This window comes from Pollicipes pollicipes, unplaced genomic scaffold, assembly GCF_011947565.3.
Source record: "Pollicipes pollicipes isolate AB1234 unplaced genomic scaffold, Ppol_2.1 Scaffold_7261;HRSCAF=8764_pilon_pilon_pilon, whole genome shotgun sequence".
Classification (NCBI taxonomy): domain Eukaryota; kingdom Metazoa; phylum Arthropoda; class Thecostraca; order Pollicipedomorpha; family Pollicipedidae; genus Pollicipes; species Pollicipes pollicipes.
In genome coordinates, this window is record NW_023597054.1 from 31,119,134 (window position 1) to 31,141,045 (window position 21,912).

The following is a 21,912-nucleotide window of genomic DNA, read 5'->3' on the forward strand; positions in this document are numbered from 1 at the left end:
CTCACCCTGATTCATCGTTTTTCACAACGCTGACTGGCAGGCGGGGTTTCGAAGCTACCCCTCGTGTTTCCACACTCATAACTATAGATGGAATTCAAGGGTCGAATTTTCCTGAAAATCTTCTTTTTTAACTTTACATCATGCCTACAAGACCATGCCTTGTGGCGACACGGTGCTTAAACAGGCGTGTTCCTTGTTCCATTGAGTTCATTGAGTACAATAGTGTATATTTTTATGTGCTTTGAGTAAGGATTGATAACACATGACTCAGCTACTGTAGCAATGCCGTTCGCGCGCGTTCCGCGACTTTGTCAGTTGTCGTCTGCCACCCATGCCGGCAGTAGATTGCCGAGCAGTATTCCTCAAAAACCGCTACTGTTCCGTGGCCAAAATAGCTAGAAGCACATTTCTTATGTCAAAACACGCACAATGAATGTCCCATAGGCTACTAAAAATTTGGGTTGCAAGTTGCGATTGCAAAATCTCCCACAGAAATGTCCTCAAGACACTTTAAGGAGGAAGGGGGGGGGGCGTGGTTGGATCTCCTTATTAGGGCAAGGAGCTGGCATGGTTTGCAGTCAGAAAAAGGAAGGCAGATCTAAAATGTGCACCTTGCTGATTTTTGTATTCAAGTACATTCTACCAACTAAAACCTTTTAGTTATCTAAAACTTTATTCCTTACCATAGAAAAGACAACAGTGATACCGTTATACTTCGGGGAAAAACCAGGAGAATGGAAATACAAATGCGTTGATATTTCGGTAACATGCCCATATCAAAACGAATTTAATTTCGTTTTTATAAACGAAATTAGAATGGCAGAAGTGTCATTCTGCCATTGGTGTGCTTCCACCACTCGTTTCGTTGAAGGCATCTTTTATGTCGAGAACGGCGCGAGTCCAATCGCCCCTCCCCCTTCCCCCACATCAGTCCGTATTATCAAAACCGCGGATCAGTGCAGTGGTTATTATCTGGCTTTCAGTTCAGCCCAAAGCGTATCTCCGTCCGCCAAGCACTGACGGAGTTACCAGAAGAAGGAAACACAGTCCCACCAACGAACCAGACCAAATATTAATGTTGCTACTGCTTGATATTGCTGGTCTCCGGCATCCCGCTGACACTCATGGTTCGCGTAGCGCTTTACATCATTGCCTAGTCGTTGATAGAGATTGGCTTCCCAAACGTCATCGGTAGCTTAATTGAACGGGTCGTTTGTACGTGCAGTTCAACTACTCATTTTGGTTGTAGTACGTTTTGGTATGTTTCCAATTTATTGGGTATCTCCTAATTTCGGAGTTTGCTGAGAAGCAGTAATCCGGCGGATTTGGTCCCAACACTGGCCCAACAATAAAATAATGGTTGCCGCATTGCGGTGCATCCTTTTTGGAAGAGCTGCGGCAAAAAGGAGACATACGTCGTGAATTCAGGATTTTTAGGGGGTCGAGAAGCGCCCATCGTATACATCTTGATTGTTCTAGGTATCTTCACTAAGAAAACTTGCTGACAGACCCAGTCCCCTTCAACTCCACGCTACGCTGTGAAAAATAGGCGCCTTCAACTTCTACTGAATTCAAATCGTGGCAACGTGGTTTCGTCGGTGTGTGGTGTAATCTTTACAGCTAGGCTGAGAGGAGTTCCTCTAGGTCATTCGGCACCTGAGCTGTGTTTTCTACAGTTTCAAATAAAGCAGGCGTTGCTAACGATCACGAGTAACTATCACTCTATTACCATACGGTTTTCAGTGGACAGTGGATGGTGAGGAAGTGGGCAATTAGGATATACTTGTACATAGTCAGGGTACCAGACCAGCAGGACGGTAATCGAAGCCTAAAAAAGAAGGAGGAATGCCAGAACAGTTAGTAAGCAGTCAAATGTGGTGTGTTTCAAACCACTTTTGTGACGGTTAACACGTTAGCAATTATATACTGTATCCATGGCCTTGTAAATAGTGACATCACCCCCCCCCCCTTCCCCCCGCCCGCCCAAATAAAAGGAATCTCAGACACCGATGAGGAGGAGCGAAAGCAAAAGAAATGTGTAATGATAAATGAAAAGCTCATCACTAGAAGTAAATTGTGCATCACGAAACCCATCCGCCCAGCATATGTTAACACGCGCTCCGGTAGGGTCAAATGAACCCCCGAGGGTTTTTCCGGAATGGTTTCCGAACGGCACCGCGTAGCCGCGCCAAGTTTAGCATAGCTGTCGGCAGTTGAATGGCGGATTGTGTGGTATTAAAAAGTTAGATGTACCTTGTAAGCTCGCTGACCTACGGCAGGTAAAAGTCAGTCCACGAATTCGGGGAAGTCAATTTCTAGGGAATCGTTCAAGCTGATGGAACAACGGAATCAAGATTTCGTTTTTAAGAACATACTACCTAGCGTAATCTTTGCCGGTTATTCAAATGCAAAACTCAAAGCAGTCTTGTATAATTTCGGTGACCATGGCTTTCAAAGGGTCAAACAAGGTCACTTCTCCCAAATGAGCAGGTGAACTTTTGCTTGGAACAGGTAGGTTCTAGGTTCTGGGGACACTTTAAGGACCAACTTGGAGTTTGACATTGTTTGATCTTATTTGACACGAAGATCATGACCTAGGAACCTCAAAATTTGCCCTAAGGGAGTTCACGTACAGGCTAAAACCTCCTGTGAAATTGGTTGCGTCTAGCCCTCTTAATTCCTGAGATCACAGAGGTTCAAATTGATTCCCCAACCGGGCAAAGGGTATCCAGCCGGCCGCCCGAGCGCGTGTCAAAGAATAAATTGCCGAATCTGCATGCCAAGGCTTTGCAGGGAGGGTATGTCACGATGAATCGATGCCTCTTTCCGTAAAGAAATCATGAACGGCTTGCTCGTGTCATGCTAGTCGCCCATTAGTTCGATGTTCAGTGCACAAAAACTGCGGACCGACGAAGGATGTGGCAGAGGCGGATCTAGGGGAAGGAGATGGACGATGTCCTGTGTCCGCCACTGCCATTCCACATTTTATCTCAAACAACAAAGAACGTTATGATCACAAGCTTTCATTTGCGATGTTGTGCGTGTTTCGCGTTACAATATATCGTTGTTCATTTATAGATCGATCACCGTTGCCCGTATGCCATAGGTTTCAAGGCTTCGGAGATGAGGACGGATGCTCCCGCCTGCGCGAAGATTTCAAGCAAACACCGCGAATTTGTGGTGGTCACATTTATTTTACCGCCCGGCTTTAAAAAACACCCACGATCTGTGCAGCGTTTCCGCTGCTCGATGCAAGTCATCACATCGCCCAGCCACACTACCACGTCACCTATGTCCACACATTAAACATGCTGGGAGGGCGCTCCTTTCCTCGATTCAGCAAGGGCCCTGGCACTGGACGCTAAATCCGAGTTCAAGGGCAAATGCAACCAGTTCAGGAAATGAGGCGCCATTATAACTTACATGATCAGAAAAACGCAGCATTTATCTCCGGCTGAGCGTTCCACACCAGCTTCAAGGGCAGACATCTTCAGGAAGCCACGCCATGAGCCACACTTTTGTAGAACTGGGAACACCGCCCTGAACTCTTCCGGTATATCACCGCGCACGAACGCCTTACCGCGCCGAGGTATCGCCCGCTGGATCGGCGGCGAACCGCGCGGCAGGTTCCCGCTGAGAGTGTGGGGGGGGGGAGGGGGGGGGGGGGGGGGCAGACCGGTGCGTGGAAAACTGGTGTCATCAACCCCTGCACGCGCGCCTCGGAGGCGGCGCGGCAGCGAGGCCAGTCCCCGCTCGGCACCAGAGGCGTGATGTGGTACTTCTGCGCAGCTCTGCTCCTCTGCGCTTCTGTTCAGGTGAGACGCGCCTCTCACGCACGTCCGCTTACATGCGAATACCGGTGGCTTCTTTGGCGTGATTGAGAATAAGACCGGTCTCGAGTTTTCCCTGAATCAGTTTCAGTTGGTTGTGGTAAGAAAAGGACTCGGTTGGACATTTTTGAAATTGTTTGCGTTCTGTTAATGAAGAGTATTCGATGCTATTTCATTTTCTGAAAATTGATAGTCAACCATTTGTGTTATTGAATTTTGTTTCAAGTTGCTGATTTCCAGAAATACACATGCGTTCTTGAGCATTTAAAATTCATGATGATATCGATCTACAAGGACGCAAAATACCCGTGAGGTAGCTGGTCTTGTCCGTACTCGGGCAACGAATTTCCTCTGAGGTTAGTCTAGATGTGTAGCGATTTTAGTTACTTGACTGACTCTCCATTTCAGGCTTCCTGCTGTACTGCACCATTATTTTGGTAGCTTCCATATTGTTGGAAACGGCTGTTAGAAAAGTTTTCTCCAAATAGCCGTGTGAAACCTGTCGCTTGTACCATGATATGTCATTGCTGAAAGTGACACCCACAAAAGTGAATCAGAGAAATATCAACTAAAATGGAATTAGGCGTATTGTTGTGCTCTGCCGTTCAACGGTAGTCCCTTTGTGCTTGTGCTTTGTGACGTCGGATGTCTTTACCCGCTTTCGCCTTCGCTTTCTTACGTGCGTTTTCGAATTGTACCTCCTGCCATAAAACAATCTGGATATTTCCGCTGTAAGACCACGTCACAGACAATGGGCATGAGGCTTGAAGGTAGTGGATCCATCCTGGTTGTAGCCAATGCCTCCAAGGCGCAACACAAATAGGGATAAACAAAGAAGGTGGAATACGAAGTAAACGATATTAAATGCAACACAGCATAAGCTCACGCTTCTAGATACAGACGAACGTGAGCATTCCAAAAAGCATGAATCCGCGTTCGTAACTGTCAGATTGGGAGAAGAAAAGAGTGTTATCCTGAACCAAACTTTTGAGTACGTTCGTCCGCGTTGCCAACATTTGCACAAGTCATGCGTGTCTCAATCCTTTCAGGGGGTTCGGTACCGTGGCATCCAGCCGCTGAGAACGGTCTTGACCCCACCCTCCATCCAGAATGCATACTCGAAGGCATCCAACGCCATTCAGGACCTGGCCGGGCCTCCGCAGGGTAAGCGCAACGGTCCTCCGCATAATAGCGGAGTAGTTAGCAACTGAGGCAGAATAACAATATTGTGAGTGCGGTTAAATCGTTATCATTTATTTGCCACTCAAGAGCATTTATAATTGTTTACAAAGACAGCATAAGACGGAATATCAACACAAGGAGAATTTGACATTGCAGTCATGCCGCTCCCAATTCGAAGCGCCTTCGAAGCTTTATCTCACTTCTAGAGCGACCTTTCAACAGAGCTGTTTAACGTTTAAATGGTAGCGTCATTCGTGGTGAGTATATATCAATATTGTATGAGGAGTAAATGAGGTAAGCGTATGAATGCATGTGTGCATATTGTTTTTGGTCGTACGTGGTTGAGACAGACTTGTTAGGCAATCTTATATTAACAAGAGTCGTTGGTTCCACCCGAATTTGTGGCTGTCATTTGTTGACATCACAAAGTTTGGGTATGTTAAATGCCTGTGTGATACAGATAACGAAAGTGAGAAACAAGATCCCGGCCATGTCCTTGTGTATTTAGTTCCTGAGAAAAACTGAGCGCTGTGTCAAGACCAAGTGCTAACAGTTAGGCTTACGTATCTGAGAGCCTGGACCGCACCACATGACCAGGTGATTTTCAGTTACAGTACTTTGATTTTCACAGTCCTACAGTCAGATTTGATGTCCGAGTTAGATTTGATTTTCAATAAATAAGCTTAACGTAGCAACAGCTTTGTAAATCGTAAATGTGTCTTCCCAAATTGTCTACAAGGTAGTGTCGTAACCTGTAAAATGTGAACTACATACAGATTATCACCAATCCTCTTCTCTTGCATTTAACCGAAAATATCAAATTAAGCAGCCCTTAGACCGTTGCTGACGTTCTTCACAAGTTGGCACGATGCAGGATGGTGTGCCTGCAACAAGGGCATAGTTTTGCAAGACTATGCCGCTGTTAAGTTGCAGAGGGGGGGGGGGGGGGAGCAGAGCGCTGAAAAACAACAGAGCCTGCCCCCAAGATTTTCCAACAAATGGGCTACTCCCAGATTTTGCCCCTAGCTTCATTTCAAACTGGGGATGGGGGGGGGGGGCTGGTGCCCAATTTGGGAACAAAGGTTTCCCTCCCGTCCAGATGAAATGGAAAATATGCAGCCAATGATTTCGTCTTCGTTGTAAGCTGTGAGAATGTTACAAAGGTGGGTGTGCTGAACTGCTGCGTGGCAAGTATCAAGTGTCTAACTGACCCTGTATCACTTTGTCCGTCACGATGGCTCAGTTCGTCAAAGCGCCTGCCTTTTGATCAACCCAACCGTGCCGGGATGGGTTGGAGTTGGTTCTGGCACTCGCTATTTCCCATTGACAGGTATAGCCTATTGGCGGTGGCGCGAGCGGCCACGCGAAATGTCAGGTAGTGGTAGAGAGCAGAGCGAACCGAGCCAAATATTGCGGCACCATAAACTTTCTGCCATCAAGATCTGCCGTTAACCTGGAATTATGCAATCGGAAAGTGGGGGTTAGGGCTTGCAGAGCAAGCACTGCTTAGTGTGAGCTCTGATCCCAGAAATCCACTCATTCAAAAGGTTCAGATTATATATTTAAATAAGAGGTGTTGAGGCAGTCGCATGACTGCTGACCGCTTTTGAAACTCCTCCAACCAAGATTCATAAAATCAAGTGTCTTAAGATGATAGTGCGTTGCAAAATTACACGCTTAGGTGGGAGCAATTTTTTGGTAAAAGAATTATGTAGTGGCTGTAGAAAACTATGCTGAACCCAGTTGATGGGACGGCTACATACACTCTAGGCACCGTAACAGGTTCTGGAACATGGCCATAATGACAGGCAGTAAGTGCGCATCCTGCGTGTGAAAAGATCCACAACTGATCGCGCTATGTTGCGTTTCTCAGTGTTCACAATGATCCAATCGGGCATTGGGCCTAGTCACCACTAGACCTGACTACCATGTCACAGAGCGTCGCAGACGAACACTACTGCAATTGGTCAGCGGTAGCGAAAATCGGCTACAGAACCCGAACTGTGCATCCACACGACTACGCAGTCACCGGCGATAACTGAGCCAAGTCCACTGCGGTCGCACCGTGCGACTGCAGTACAACGCGTGCTGTCGAACGACAGGGACCATGCATACTGAAATGTGCTACGGAATCTTTCCCAGGTTGGAGGACGGGCAGCCGTTCTGAGCTACTTATTTCGTCAACATTCATAGCAGCATTGCTACATGTTCTTGCAATTGGGGCTGAGACCACCTGACCCCTGACCCCCCCCCCCTTCTATTCCTGAACTCCTGTCTACTGATGCGCTCATCAATGTAAGGTACCAACTTTTTATTTAATTCTTACTTTTTTAATTTTACTTAATGCAGTTTTACTTGATGTAAGCAAGAACGATCTTAAGCCAACGGTCTTTTACGGATTATAAGTTGGGAGATCGTATGCTGTCAATAACTGAACTTCGGTATGTCAGGAGGTACTGGTTAAGCGACGTCTGTATGCAGGCATCGGCTATGTTAACAAAACTCGATGCTTGAGGCTGCGCGTATGTATGTATGAGGCTGCGCGCGGACTGACAACTTTGAGCAAAACAAGGTGGTCAAAGGTTGCGCATTTCAGTTTCGTAAAGGGAGTGCCCCAAATTTGCGCGGGGTTTGGACAGAAACAGCCGTCGTAAAGATTATTCAGTACATATCACAGCCCTGCCCTTCGTAAAGTTTTGAAGATTCTCATCATAATCCCGATTTGATTAAATACACAATATCTCGATCCTGATTAACACTCTGATCCAGCCTTGCTTCCTAGTTTTTGAGCTACACGCCCACTAAGATGTGTACACTACTTCGGGAGTCTTATTTGGAGGTCACGCTGGCATCCATTGCGCCATAATGGCGTCATTCAAATGTTGCCTTTCTATTGGTCATGCGGCGATCACAGCTAAGGAAAGTATAATTATCGAGCTGTTCATGTCTGGCGCTTGTGAGTACGATTTCCAGATATAACGGCCGACAATTGGCTCTCAGTCAATGTTCAGGATGACACGATGACGTAATCAAACAATGACGTATTGAGGAGCATGGTTACTAAACAGAGAAACTGTGTTGTGTGGAGCAGCATCTCCACTTAAAAGTATACCAATAGTTATAAGTGAGCTTATTCATCCCATATGATGCTTGCTCCAGTACTATGAAATGTGGAACATCCCTTTTAATGTTTTGTTTAGCTTTTTTGATTCAGTCTTGACCATAGGCACCACCTGAGGCGTGGAAACTTACCATTACAACAAACGATTACTTTTGAGTGCCTTTTTTGCCTAAACTTATTTACTCATGACCATGTGCACAGCTTGGCATGTCAAGCTTGGCGAACATAGATGCCACCATGATGGAATTGTTCAACCATTACCTGTTGGCATATCGAAGGTCGATTTTTGTAAATAAGAACTCGTAACTTAAAATGTAGAAAGCCATATACGAATCAAGGGGGAATAGGATCGGGGGCGTAGTTTCTCAGTTGATCTGCGGGAGGAATTGGGCAGGACAAGATCATCACCGAAATTCACCTAAAACGAACCCATAGCGGCCTTCTTAAATATTATGTATTTTTTTCTCAGATTTGGATGAGCCTTCCAGCTGAGCAGGAAACTGCACCACTGATGACGGTTTTTTTCGCGCGGGAAACCGCAAAAATGTAGCACTGAGCAGCCCGGAATGTTTCCCATGTGGTGCTAATCAGACAGTGTTAATTAACTGAATTAAACAGGCTGCACAAATTTGCGAAACTGGATACGGGTCGCCGAGGGGGATTTATGGAGATTGAGCCAGAGAAGTTACCAGCTGGTTTGTCGGTGCCCTAATAGGCTCTCTGATCTTGGGCATTGATTTTACCACGTCTAGTGAAAACCGATGCAAAATCCCCCTCCGGTGCTACCCCAAGAGTCCGTTTACGGAGTGAACATTATCTGGAATGGCGGTGGACAGCGTCGATGGACATTATCTGGAATGGTGTTGGTGGTAGATTCCGTGGAAGTGAACTGACGTCACCTGCCAGGGTTGTGCCATGAAAGCAACAAATGCATACAGAAATGTCAGTCATCATATCAGTGTGCATGCAAACCCCGTGTATCAGCTAGTGGGCGGTGAGACAGCTGTGCCTGAGGCTGCCGTGCATCAGCTAGTGGGCGGTGAGACAGCTGTGCCTGAGGCTGCCGTGCATCAGCTAGTGGGCGGTGAGACAGCTGTGCCTGAGGCTGCCGTGCATCAGCCAGTGGGCGGTGAGGCAGCTGTGCCTGAGGCCGGCTTAAGACTCTGACAATCCGACGCGCCCCCCTCTGAGACAGATGGCTTGAGCGGCTTCCTGCAGCCCCGGAGCGTCGCGTGTGGCATCTCTGGCACCGGAAGCCGCATCACGGGCGGCACGGACGCCCTGCCCGGGGAGTACCCCTGGCTGGTAAGTGGGCGAGGCCGGACTGCAGCGGAGCCCGGGCCCGCGCTGCGCTCGCACGGCTCAGCCGGCCGGAAGCGTACGGCCACATGCTGCGTGGGACTCCGCGGGCCCGCGCTGCGCTCGCACAGCTCGGCCGGCCGGAAGCGTACGGCCACATGCTGCGTGGGACTCCGCGGGCCCGCTGCGCTCGCACAGCTCGGCCGGCCGGAAGCGTACGGCCACATGCTGCGTGGGACTCCGCGGGCCAGCGCTGCGCTCGCACAGCTCGGCCGGCGGGTAGCGTAGGTCGTGTGCTGCGTGGGAGTAAAACGATAGAACTTAATATTACGTGGGAAGCAGGCTCTTGGTTTTCCGACATTAAAAGTTGGAAGGTCTCATTCCGGTATTAATCTACCTTTATTATACCAGCTGAACTCATGGCCAGTCGTGAACATGAACTCAGCTTCGAAACGTCCATTGTTGTCAACATAGGCATTAGCCAATGTTTTCTTTTTTTTAGAACGTCGCTTATCCAGCACCTCCCAGTGTACTGTAGATCGATTATCATCAGAATAAGGTATGCTCACTTAAAAAAGCAAGTCTCGGACAATGTTCTTTCTTAGTGATAAGGAGAGAGCCGGCTGCTCCGCTGTCTGGCGTTCCGGACGCGCGGCTTGTAAAGGTTTGTCCGCTGAGAGCGTCTCTGCTCAAAAAAGCTCACTACGCAGCGACCAGCACGAAAATGGCCACAGTGTTGACGTGTGTCCATCTGCTGCAGGCGGCTATGACTGCGCGCGACGACCCGTTCGTCTTCTGCATGGCCACAGTGGTCAGCGAGTTCTTCGTCGTGACAGCAGCCCACTGCGTTCGCATGTGAGTGCCACTGCCTGCCGCTGGGGGTGCTGCAGGTAATGGTTGGGTGCTTCTCCACAAGGTAACGGGACGTGCATGCTGCTGGACTCCCTGAAACACTGAAGTGAGCTGGTAAGGTTACATTTCACGAGCTGTTATATTCATAATAAAATTGCTATGCCAACAAATGCCGACAAGGCAGCTGCGTGTCCACTATCGTACGTCCGTTTGCATGGTGATCGTATGTCAGTTTGCATGGCTTGCGTGTGCTTTTTCGTCACTGACTGTGCTGTGGGCATCGTGCCGCGCAGTTTTGACGCCGACGAGCTGGACATTCTGGTGAACAAACACACGACTGAGGCGGATCCGTCTGAAGTGCGGTTCAAAGTGGCCGAAATCATCATCCACCCGGACTACATCCCCTACATCTCCAGTAATGACATCGCCCTGCTCAGGTGAGAGAGGTGGCCGTGGGAGCTCAGGTGGGAGATGCTGTCTTTTGCACCTTACTCGTTTTTCTCATTGGAAGCGTGGTGGGCCCCGCGCCGGAGCCGTCGCGTCCAGACTTGTTTCGATGCTGCCACGTTCGCTCGCGTCCCCACGTGCCGGTGAGCCGCGCGTGTGCCCGCCCTCCACAGGCTTTCGTCCTCGATGGAGGACCTTTTCTACGACGCGTCGTCGGCGGTGCTGCCGATCTGCCTGCCGCACAGGACGTGTACCATCACGGACCCTGCCAGCTGCTTGGTCGGCCAGACAGCGGTCATCGCCGGCTGGGGCTTGATCCAGCAGGAGAGTGAGTATCGGCCGGCACCGCCCGGCCCGGCCCAGCCCGGCCACTCCGGTCAGGGCTGCACGCAGGCGCTGGCCGAAGCCAAGCCAAGACCCGCCGGTCCGGGCCAACACCGAGATGCCGGCCCTGGCCAACACGGACATTTCAGTTCGGGCTTACACGGGGACGCCGGTCGGGGCCAACACGGGGACGCCGGTCTGGGCCTACACGGGGACGCCGGTCTGGGCCTACACGCGGACGCCGGTCCGGGCCTACACGGGGACGTTGATCTGGGCCAACACAGGGACGCTGGTCTGGGCCAACACGGGGACGCCGGTCTGGGCCAACACGGGGACGCTGGTCTGGGCCAACACGGTGGCGTTGATCTGGGCCAGCACAGGGACGCTGGTCTGGGCCAACACGGGGACGCCGGTCTGGCCAAACACGGAGATGCCTTTCCACGGCAAAACGGGGTCGCGTCACTTTGACACGCCAAAACGAAGCTTTTTTTACGTTGGCGTTCAACATTGTTTGGCCTAATTGGGCTAGCGAACATGTTAAAAGGCTTTGTAAAATATATCAAGTTCAGGCCAAAAGAGACAAATTACACCTGCATCTCATTTTGAAGTGCAAACTGTCATCACAGTGTTTGAGGTATAATCAGGTACAAAAGGGTTTCCACATCCCGGAGGCTGTAATTACTGCTCAGAGAAAGTGAAATATTAGCACACTTCTCGTGTAAGGTAGCAAATGTTGTGCACGATATGGCAGTAACAACAGTTTTAGTGTACACGACATCCATAATTATATAACTGATAACAGACACAAAACACTGATGACACCCAGCTCAGTATTGACTGCTGTTACGGATCTCGGGCTAGCTGGGTGGGACGGTCCGAGGGAGTACATTTTGCGAAGTGATGCGTCTGGAGCGGCTATTCATCGTCGCGCACCCGCGCGAGTTACGCCCAGGGGTGTTTATCATCAGATCCTAGCCTGCTCAACGCAGTGACCGAGGATACTCCAGCTGAATGCAGTGGTATTCTAGCCGAATGTAATTATACTCCAGCTGAATGTAATGATGCTCCAGCTGAATGTAACGATGCTCCAGCTGGATGTAATGATACTTCAGTTGAATGTAATGCTACTCCAGCTGATTTTAATGATACTTCAGTGGAATTTAATGCTACTCTAGATGATTGTAATGATACTTCAGTTGAATGTAAAATACTCCAGGTAAATGTAATGATACTCCAGCTGTATGTAAAGATACTCCAGCGGAATATAATGCCCATAACAGCACTACTGCACGCCGCCGACGCCATGACTGGGTTACCTAACATGTTAAAAGGCATTTTTAAAAGTACGTCAAGCCCAGGCCAAGGATGTTCAATTACACCCACAGTAATCTGAAGGATTTGATGACACATGGACGTGCCCCCGTCCGCAGCCTTTGACCAGCCGACGGTCGTGCAGCGAGGCGAGGTGCCTATCATCGACAACCGCAACTGCCAGCGCCGTTTCTACGCCTATCAGGATGTCGTGCCCATCTTGCCCAACATGCTGTGCGCTGGCTTCGAGTTCGGCGAGATCGACACCTGTCAGGTATCTGGTCATCGACCCTGTGGCCACGGGCGGCGCAGGGGGTGGAGGAGAGGGGGAGGGGGAGGGGTGGAGCCCCGCACGTGGACCTCGGCAGTGAGGCAGTAGAGGCTGAGACTGAGTCGGCAGTGAGTCTGCGCTGACTGGAATGGGGCGCGTCGTGGATATCTTCGCATCGTGTTCTTTGTTCACCACATGCGGCGTGCACACCGCGATGCACTGTTATTAAGTGTAGCCGAGGTTGAGCATTGCATGACGGTGCGCTTTTGCTTCGTCCGTGATATCAGATCCGACGTCCGATTACGCCATGCAATAGCTCTCCATGCGCAATTGCATCGCAGATGCATAGGTTTAATTGTACTATCGCCTGATGGCCAGAACCCTGCGCATTATCACTGGCATTCTCAGGCCGCCGGTTTTTTTTTTAAATTGGGAATTACACCCGAACGATGACCGTCCGTGAGCAGTTAGCAAACCTGTCAGCTTGTTATAAACTAATCGAAGAATCAGCAACAGCCGCGGGTTTGATTTTCGATGATTGTGTGCGATTGTCACCTTACTTCGGTAGAACGGCATACGTTGTAATAAGGTCAAAGCCTGGCTCTAAAGAAACCGAAGTAAAGTAATTTGTCAGCACCTGCATAGACCTGTAAGCAAGGCACGTACTTGGAAATCGTTTGATGAACTTTCCAAGACACTGTTTTTGCACAGCTCCCCCGACAAAATGATCCTACCTCCCGGACATTGACAAGGCTCGCGTTCTTCCTTGTGTTGGTACTATTAATAAAGTACTATGACACACCCTCACGTCTGAAATAGAGACTCACGTGTCTCGAGCCCCCGACAGTCACTTGTCCCGTCGTTTAGCAGCTGCTGTTCGATGCAGCAATATACCTCCGGAGTTTAGTCCGCTCGCCCCAAGACCCTGTTAGCAGCCGTCTAGACGCCCGCACCAATCTCCGGACCCTGGCAACAGCCGATGACGACCGCGTTTCAGGGCGACAGCGGCGGACCGCTGACTGACGGCGGTCGTGTTTCAGGGCAGCAGCGTTAGTCCCTGACGGTGACGGCCGCGCTTAGGGCGTGTTCCAGAGCGACAGGCGACACGTCTACGGCCTTGTTTCAGGACAACAGTAGCATACCGTTGACCGCTGACGACGGCCGTGTTTCAGGGCGACAGCGGTGGTCCGCTGGCGGTGGCAGGGGCCGACGGCGCTTTCGTGCTGGAAGGCGTTGTCAGCTTTGGCAGAGGCTGCGGCCACGCCAACTTCCCGGGCGTCTACACACGCGTCTCTGGTTGGTGGCCACCCGGGGGAGGGGGGGGGGGGGGGGGGCTACACGCGCGGCTCTGGTCAGTAGCCTTCAGGCGGGGGGGGGGGGGGGATAGGAAAGGGAATGGCTTTCCGCGTATCTTCACACGTGTCTCTTCTGACCAATGGCCATTGGGGCGAGGTAAGTGTGTGTGTGTGGGGGGGGGGGGGGGGGGGGGGGCTTCCTGGATGTCTTTACAGGCGTTTCTGGTCGGTGGCCATCGGGAGGGGAAGGTTTCCCGGGCGCAAACGACCGCGTCTCTGGCCAGTGGCCATCGGGGGAGACTCGAAAGGGGACATGGAAGAGAGGCGAAAATATCCTTTGCGGTCGCCTTTTGAACACTCTGTTAACTATATTACCAATAAAACACAGGAGTAGATGAACATCTAGGGAATCAAGGTACTTGCCATTTCATTCTCTTAGGCCCGCCCGTGTTCTTGCCAATTAGTTAAACCGTTTATGTTATGTTTCAAAGCGCACAAGCATTCAGACCAAGTTTACAAGATAATTAGATGCCATGTGCACAATCATCAAATCACTTGCTAGGATATTCCACGACAAATAGGCAGATCGAAGGGCCAATTTTGCAGCCTCATCTTTCGGATTGGATTGAATCGACATCATTACGGATAAATGGGCCACTAGGGTTGTCAGCGGTGCTGAAGACGTCTGACAGTTTCAGGTCTTTCAATTGAGTGGTTTTTAGTTACGGCTTCCGGCACTTTCGGGTTGTGTGGTTGAAGGGTACGCTCGACAGCGATTTTTTCACTGGGATGGAAGAAATCCGTAAAAAGCTTTATCTGACAACATTACAAAAACCTTTCAGCCTACGTGTGTGTCGTGCTTGGAATCGTCATTGAAAAAAGCAACATTGCTTGCTACACTTTGAACACTAGTAGCGCATGCAGAGAACTTCCCAACACAATTTCGAATCTTTTCTCCTTTGCATGCGAAAGAGAGTAGATTGAACCCTATGAGCCATTTGTAAAAGGCGGTTATCGGCTTGGCAAGGATTGGAAAAAATACCGCAATACAGGCTTACGCTTCATTCACGCCATCCGGAGTCGGCTGCCGACGCAGTATTCCCCGCGCGTGCCGCCGCACAGGCGGTGGCAAGCTCCGGGAAGAGGGGGGGGGGGGGGGGGGGGGTATGACAACAGCCAGCATCAGTGACGGCAATTGTTGGGTCCTGATTCAAATGTCTCCTGACCTGGAACCGCTGCACTCTGTACTTCTATACGATCGGTCAGTGCCGCCATCCTGGATCAAGCTTGGCCCCCTCGTTTTGTCTTTGCCGCCGGGAGCCAGGCGAAAGGCTGCACGGTTTGTCTATGAGCTTGTAAAAAGACAGAACGCAGTGAAAGAGGCTCATTTTGGTAAGAAGGAGAAAGGTAAAAGGCACAGTGAAATAGTTTATTTTGCAACTCAACAAATTGCAATTGCAACAAATTGCCGAATTCTTTAAGTTAGAAACAGTGTAATTGAAAGATTTAAAACTGTCACATGTGACTTCATCGCTGATGGCTACCCTATAACCCAATTAAGTCATGATCTGAGAGATCTGGGTGTCGTGCACTTTTCGATCTATCATGAAATGTTCCTGCTATTTTCTGACGCCATTTAAGGGAGTGCTTCACATTTGTACGGGGTTTTGAACTGAAAAAGCCATCTTGAAGTACATTCGGGACATTTTACAGCTCCGCCCTTCTCAAGGCCGAAACCCCTTTAGTTTCCGAGCTGCGCGCCCACGAAGATGTGCCGAATATTTCGGGGGACTGCTTCAAGGTCACCAAGGCATTCATGACGCCATAATAACGTCATTTAAATCCCGCCATTTCATCAGCCCTGCGGCAATCATGGCCAAGAAAAACGTAATTGTGGAGTCGGTCCATATGTGGTTTTCGAGAACGTGATTTCCAGATACAGTTGCAGTCAATTGGCTCTCAATCAGTGTTGTGTATTGTGTGATGTAATCAAACAATGACGTGTTGAGGAGCACAGAGTTTGAGCTTCAATATGTTTAAATGTGCAGCATTCCTTTAAACGACGCATTCGCTTACATGCAGACATGGGATGGGATTTAGCGTCAGATTGCGTAGTCGGGCAGTGATTATGAAAGCTGGCTGTTTGCGCTCGCACAGATGCATTCCGGGTTTTTGTGTGCCGACATGACTACCCTGCCCCTAAAATGGTATGTCGCCGTAAGTTTCTACCAGGAAAAGTGCTCCAAATTGGGCCGCGATGTCTGCGTCGTAGGACATAGTTTCAAGCGTTCTTTTCCATTTTGATTCTACTTGTAATTTCTCCTTAATATTAAGCGTGCTTAATTTTTGGCTTCGGTTTTTTCTCTTCTGGAAGCTTCATTTTCGGAGGGTGAATGGGCCAGTGACCTAGGAAAAGCGGGCTTTGTTGCTCAGAGAAAATGGAGCACCATTTCCTGCTGTCATTTTTTTACGTTGAATGACAATATTTAAGTAGAATGTGAAACGTGCTTATAACCTTTACTAAAATGGTACGTCACTGCAGGGTAAAAAATACACAGTAGCTGCTGCCTCTGGCTGAAATTTAACTAACCCTCCATAGACTGCTGCTCACTAGTTTCGCTTTTGGTGTAGCTAGCATGTAGCTCAGATCGCGAGGAGAGCTCAGATGGTCGTGATTGTTCTCCATTCGCTGTCCACCCATTGGTCTCCAGCCGGATGCAGAGTGCTGCCTTACCCCCTACACGCTTGCGACCAGTGTGGCCGCAGCAAAGCTATACAACTCATCGTAGTTGTGGCCAGGGTGTCCTGTTAACAGTATTTCCTCTCGTGTCTAAAAACGCGCTCCCACGCGGCGCTTGTCACTTGTAGCGGTGGCCTGTTTACTCGTTAAACACCTGGTCGTTGACTGCGCCCGCATGACATTTTACTGGGGGCAAGTTGACGTGTAAAAATGTTAAGCAGTCCTCCGTTGTGACGCGGCTAATACCGGTCCAAGCAGGGACAACCAGACCACGCCGACACCCGGCTCGGTCAGCCCACAGCCCACACAGTAGCCTGGCACTGTAGTTAATACACCAGCCGGCGTTGGGACGTGGGGCTTTTGCCGAAGGTTGGTGGGTTATGTCAAAACAAATGTGATCGGCTAATTGTCACGGTGCTGTGTTTTGCGAGGGTTTTGGAACCGAGCAGTCGTTCATTTGTCCCATGAACGATTCTGTTCACACGATTGGCATGTAACATATAGTGGAATGGAGTTCGCAATGACGGTGTAGCTTCATCTCTGCATCCTGCTGCCTCTGCTTGCAGGCACGATCAGTGCCTCTTGCGCCAACCGTTGTGTCGCTCTCGAAACGTCGCGCGCTCCGCGCCGGGCCGCAATGAGATAAATGCTTAGTTAGATCGGCTGTCGCTAGATGGCAGTCCTGGTTAAACCGCACTGGCTACACGTGTCTGCCTCGTATTGAGCCGAAGTAGAGGCCAGGTGCCCGGGGCGGTTTGATCTCATCCATTAAGCATCCTGAGAGAACCAACAATCGCGAGGCCGCGGCGTCGCTGGCAACGCCGGCAGACGTGAGCAGAGAAACGGCATTTCCGCCTGCCGGCTAGCTGTCATCCTATACAGTAGGTGATGGTCAATGGTCGGCCTTTAGCTCTAACGCGTCGGGAGACAGTAAACGTGCCCACGAAGACCCGAAAAGTGCTTCCCTCACGCCATTTTTGATCAAGCCGTCGTTGCCATTGGAGCTTTACGACGCCCTATATGGCGTCCCTCTCACCTTGGGGAAGGACGGCAGCGCGTTGAATCGAACCTCATATCTCAAACGCTCAGCGACTGCACCCCCGGTGTGCCAGTCCTTCCCGCGCTTTCGAAGGTGGTGTGTGAGGACAAAATACAATTTCGAAATGACTGAAAGGTTTTTAGCCTGGCCAACTCCTGCGCTTCTTGACGTAGATAGGTTTTCTGACGTGTTTCGGGGTTAGTTGCTGGTCGTGAAAAGTGAATAAAGATGTCCCTAGGTTCCGTTATAACGCAAATTTCAAAGAGCGCATGGGAATTTCGCAATCAGGATCAAGGGTGGCAAAACTTGCCGACTTGATGGATGAGGCTGGCGACAAAAATGTGTTTTTTTTTGCGTGACACTTGGTATCAAAAATGCTTTTGGCAGACGGTTTTGGTGACGGCCGAGACAAAATGCTATAGCGCGCTTCCATGGCCTTACCTGGACTTCATTCGTAACGCATTTCATTCCACAACACCTTACGGGGGTGGGGGTCGCACCGCCCCTCTCCTCTCATCCCCTCCTGTCAGGGTGAGTATGTTGTTCAGAAAGAACTAGCGGCCTGTTGTGAAGTCATAAGCAAATTTCAATGCAATTTAGTTGCTTGCGCACAGCGAAAGACGCCCACCAGGCCGCACATGTCGTGCCAGGCTTGCAGCATGTTTAAGATAGGATGGAGAGTTTGATGGCGGTTTGGATAGGAATCGAAGGGCACGCGTGATTTATAGCCGGGCGTGGTTTCTCGGAGGCCCGCGCATTGGTCTTAATCCCCAGGTGCTGTCTGTCACCCGCTCGACTTGTGCCATGGATTCAGCTGCCCCGGCTACCGAGGTCCTTCGTTGTTTTCTTCACGGTCAATGAGACCAGATACAGCCGTGGATTATCCCATAGCCTAAGGCCAGTGCGCCTGCTTTCTTGGGAGTAGCAGTTATCCTGACATTAGTTACAGGAAATTGGGTAAATAAGCGTTTTGGTTGTGTACATGATACAAATAAGCGTTTTGATTGTGTTCATGATATAAATAAGCGTTTTGGTTGTGTACGTGATACTGCAGCTTGTGCTAATGAATGAGGCTTTCGGTGAAAGGATGATTCCTGATGACGGTACTGGGCATGGGCTTCATTATCATTGTGTTATGTGGTATCGCGTTACGCTTCTGGCGAACATTTCGCCTGCAAAAATTCGGTCTGTGACAGAAAGCACACTTTGTACCGCCCCTGATCAGGACGTCAACGAAACTTTTGTCCCGTATAAAGGTGCAGCTCATGTCTTGCCAGGGCGTTAACGCGCACTTGGAGGGTAACTATCCTCCACGTTTTAATCGTTCTGCAGCACAGAACGTTGCTTAGTACTGCACGAAACCAAATTTGCATGTTCATGTGCTTGCGATAATCATTTCTCTTGAAGATACAGAATACGGGCGTGGTAATTTACCGCTGTATCCAGGTTCGCCAAAGCTTGTGCCCTTTACATCCTGACAAACATAAACAAATTATTGACTGGCACCGTTTGCCCTGGCACACGTCCCATCGCCACACTTCCCTATAGCTCTCTCCCGGCTACCAAATGTGCCACCACCCACATTAACGTGGCTTCACTCCAGACCATATCCGTGTCTGTAGAACCGCGGGCCGCCACACCGCACCTCTAAACAGGCCGCTCTTTCCCTGGTGGTCGCTCGTGCCGCCCGCCCGGCGGCTGCTTGATGCGGCCGACCTCAGCGACCAAACCTCCCCTGGCCGGGTGGACTCCATGGCCCCCAAAAGTTAGTCTGCAGCAGCAAATTCGGGTAACTCGTGGAACAGTCAGCACACTCGGGCCATTCTGTAGGACTGGGCAGTGTCGTGAAGCATGATAGAGAGCTGTCACGTTGATATTGGTGCGGGAAATGCCACGTGGTAACACAACCCATTCCTATGATCATATGGACGAATAAACGAAAAACATGGGGTCAGACTGTCGTGAATCGCGCCAGTGTAGTTCTTGCACAATTATTATTCATGTTACACTTTCTGTGCATAAAAATATAGCATAGTTCACTTGCAAAAAAGAGCAGCGTGACGAGCCATCCCATCGTCTCTGCGCGAGAGTTTCAACGCCAAAACAGTTTCCCGATAGTTTTATCCAAAGTGAGTCATGTTAATCAGCTCTTAAAATTCGCGAATCTTATCATCTGCTCGAAACAGCATTCTTTATGTGGATATGCCCCATCCTTGTCAATCGTCTACGAATGTTTGATAACGTCCTCACCCAGCAGGCCCGAACGCATGTAGGACGTTGCCATCAAGTGAGCACCATTCTGAATCACTGCTCGCTTCCGCCCGCATTCACAGCTTTCGCCGACTGGATCGAGGCAAACATCTACTAAGCAAATCAGCTGGATCGAGGCGAACATCCAAACAGGCCGGCTGGCAAGCCGGCCCTCCGGCGCTGACGTGATCCGGAGAGCAATGTTCAAAGCCGTTGACCCGGAATACAGGGAAGTCTGCCTCGGACAGCGCGACCACTAGCAAGACGAGGTGGCCTTTAGTGTTGCCAACTAATTTGGTGGAGGTCGAGCGCTGCTGGCATTGAACGTATTGGTGCATGATCTTTTCCGAGGCCGACGACCATGCAGTTCGAGCTGTCAAGCCCTCTCCAAAATCAGGAATGTAGCACAAACTTTGTCCACCATGATTTAAGGTGTCTGGAATTCAGCAATAAACGAAAAACACCGGATTGGCTGTTTGGTCTGCAATGCTATTATTTCGAGCTACCCGTCAGGCAGCTTGGAGATGTCATGAATAGCTTGGATAATGCAAGCATGCTGTTTCCAGACCAATGACTATTGGTTGAGAGAAGTGCGTGAATAGAAATCGTGCGGATACCCTGGCGTGAGTCAACAATATCTTGTTCTGCGTCTAATAGAGGTCCATATCGGCCACTACCTGAACGGGAATCGACGGAGCCCGAAGTCGCAATGGATGAATGTTATTTTAGGGTGCTGTTTCCCGATGGCATTTGGAGGTGGCGTATTTGAGAAAGGACTGGGAGATAGCTTGTCCTCCAAACAATCCCGAAATTTGACTTTATGCCTGAAGCAGCGTAATGCCGAATGACAATGTTGAACATGACAAGGCCCACCGCCTCACCCCGTGAATCCTGAGACAATGCCGGGTCCAAGCAGGACTCAGCCCGACCATTACCACTCCTAAGGCAGAAGAATCAGCAACCTTGTTCGCTTTCGGCCTTGCGTTGCTTAATTCGTCCATAATTTGGAGCTGTCCTTTCCAGGCCTCCACAAGTATGCTTGATTCATCATGGCTCTTCAGTGATGTGTGCATGAATTGACCTTTAAAACGTTTCAGCCTGCCTTAAAGACACATGTTTTAAACGGGGTTCCATTATCAACGCACTTTTAGAACCTGCCTTTGATCACACCAGTGACTAAATGTTCTAAAATAGTAGTGTCTTTCGATCCTAAACACACTCGGCGGCTTCAGTACAGGAAGTGGGCATGAACACTACAGGAAATGTCTGTTTTCATGCTGCGTCACACCGATGGTTTGATACTGCCGTTTAATCAGTATCTCATTGATGTACTGAGAGTCTGTAATTTTCAGACATCGATGCGCTGGTTTGAATAATTGGCGTGGTGCTATGAAACTATAAATGACATTGGTACAATCATCTCAAACTGAGGGGAAACAGGGCAATTAAAATACATTGTATCAATCAGCAATTAAAACAAAAAGTTCAGCCCTGAACTTCATAACTCTTTCCTTGTCCCTCAACTGCTTGATGCGCGATCGCCTGCAGGAGGATGCACTCTAAAAGTTCGTCCTCCGAGGTCAGTGTATCAGTATTTTGCCATGCACCTAACCGTCTTTGGGGTAGAACACGACATTACCCGGGTACTTTGTCGCTCGTGACCGCCTGAGGGCTCATAGTGGCTCCTTTCCTTGTACCTCAGTGTACAATATTCGGAATCGGGGAGATTCAAACGCCACTCAATAACCGTGGCCAATCACATTCAGGAATCGCTGAGCCGACAGCCGCCAGATGGCTGCTGATACCACAGATCCCGAAAGGTGCACCTGGAATTCAGTGCCACGCGGTACGCGGAGTAGTGGTCCTAAAGCCTTGAAACCAACATCGAACGCACAGGCGTGTTCTTGGAAACCATAACCATATCATGACGTGATACGCAAAGGTGGAGAGT

At 49.7% G+C, this 21,912-nt stretch overlaps 1 protein-coding gene across 1 annotated transcript; it reads left to right on the forward strand.

The window, feature by feature from the left end:
• The first annotated feature begins 3,760 nt into the window (after positions 1-3,760).
• Positions 3,761-20,402, forward strand: LOC119112961 (trypsin-1). The gene is made up of 9 exons (XM_037237262.1): positions 3,761-3,815; positions 4,880-4,994; positions 9,329-9,438; positions 10,193-10,287; positions 10,578-10,721; positions 10,905-11,059; positions 12,486-12,640; positions 13,810-13,933; positions 20,045-20,402. Exons 1-9 carry the CDS (start codon positions 3,771-3,773, stop codon positions 20,077-20,079), a joined length of 978 nt encoding a protein of 325 aa, XP_037093157.1. The 5' UTR covers positions 3,761-3,770; the 3' UTR covers positions 20,080-20,402.
• Positions 20,403-21,912: the final 1,510 nt, after the last annotated feature.

What these genes read in the sequence shown, in the direction of transcription:
- LOC119112961 (XM_037237262.1), top strand. Translation starts at nt 3,771, where the DNA reads ATGTGGTACTTCTGCGCAGCTCTGCTCCTCTGCGCTTCTGTTCAG. An exon ending in GGGCTTGATCCAGCAGGAGA is followed by an intron (nt 11,060 to 12,485) that starts GTGAGTATCGGC and finishes CCCCGTCCGCAG; the next exon opens with CCTTTGACCAGCCGACGGTC. An exon ending in GCGAGATCGACACCTGTCAG is followed by an intron (nt 12,641 to 13,809) that starts GTATCTGGTCAT and finishes GCCGTGTTTCAG; the next exon opens with GGCGACAGCGGTGGTCCGCT.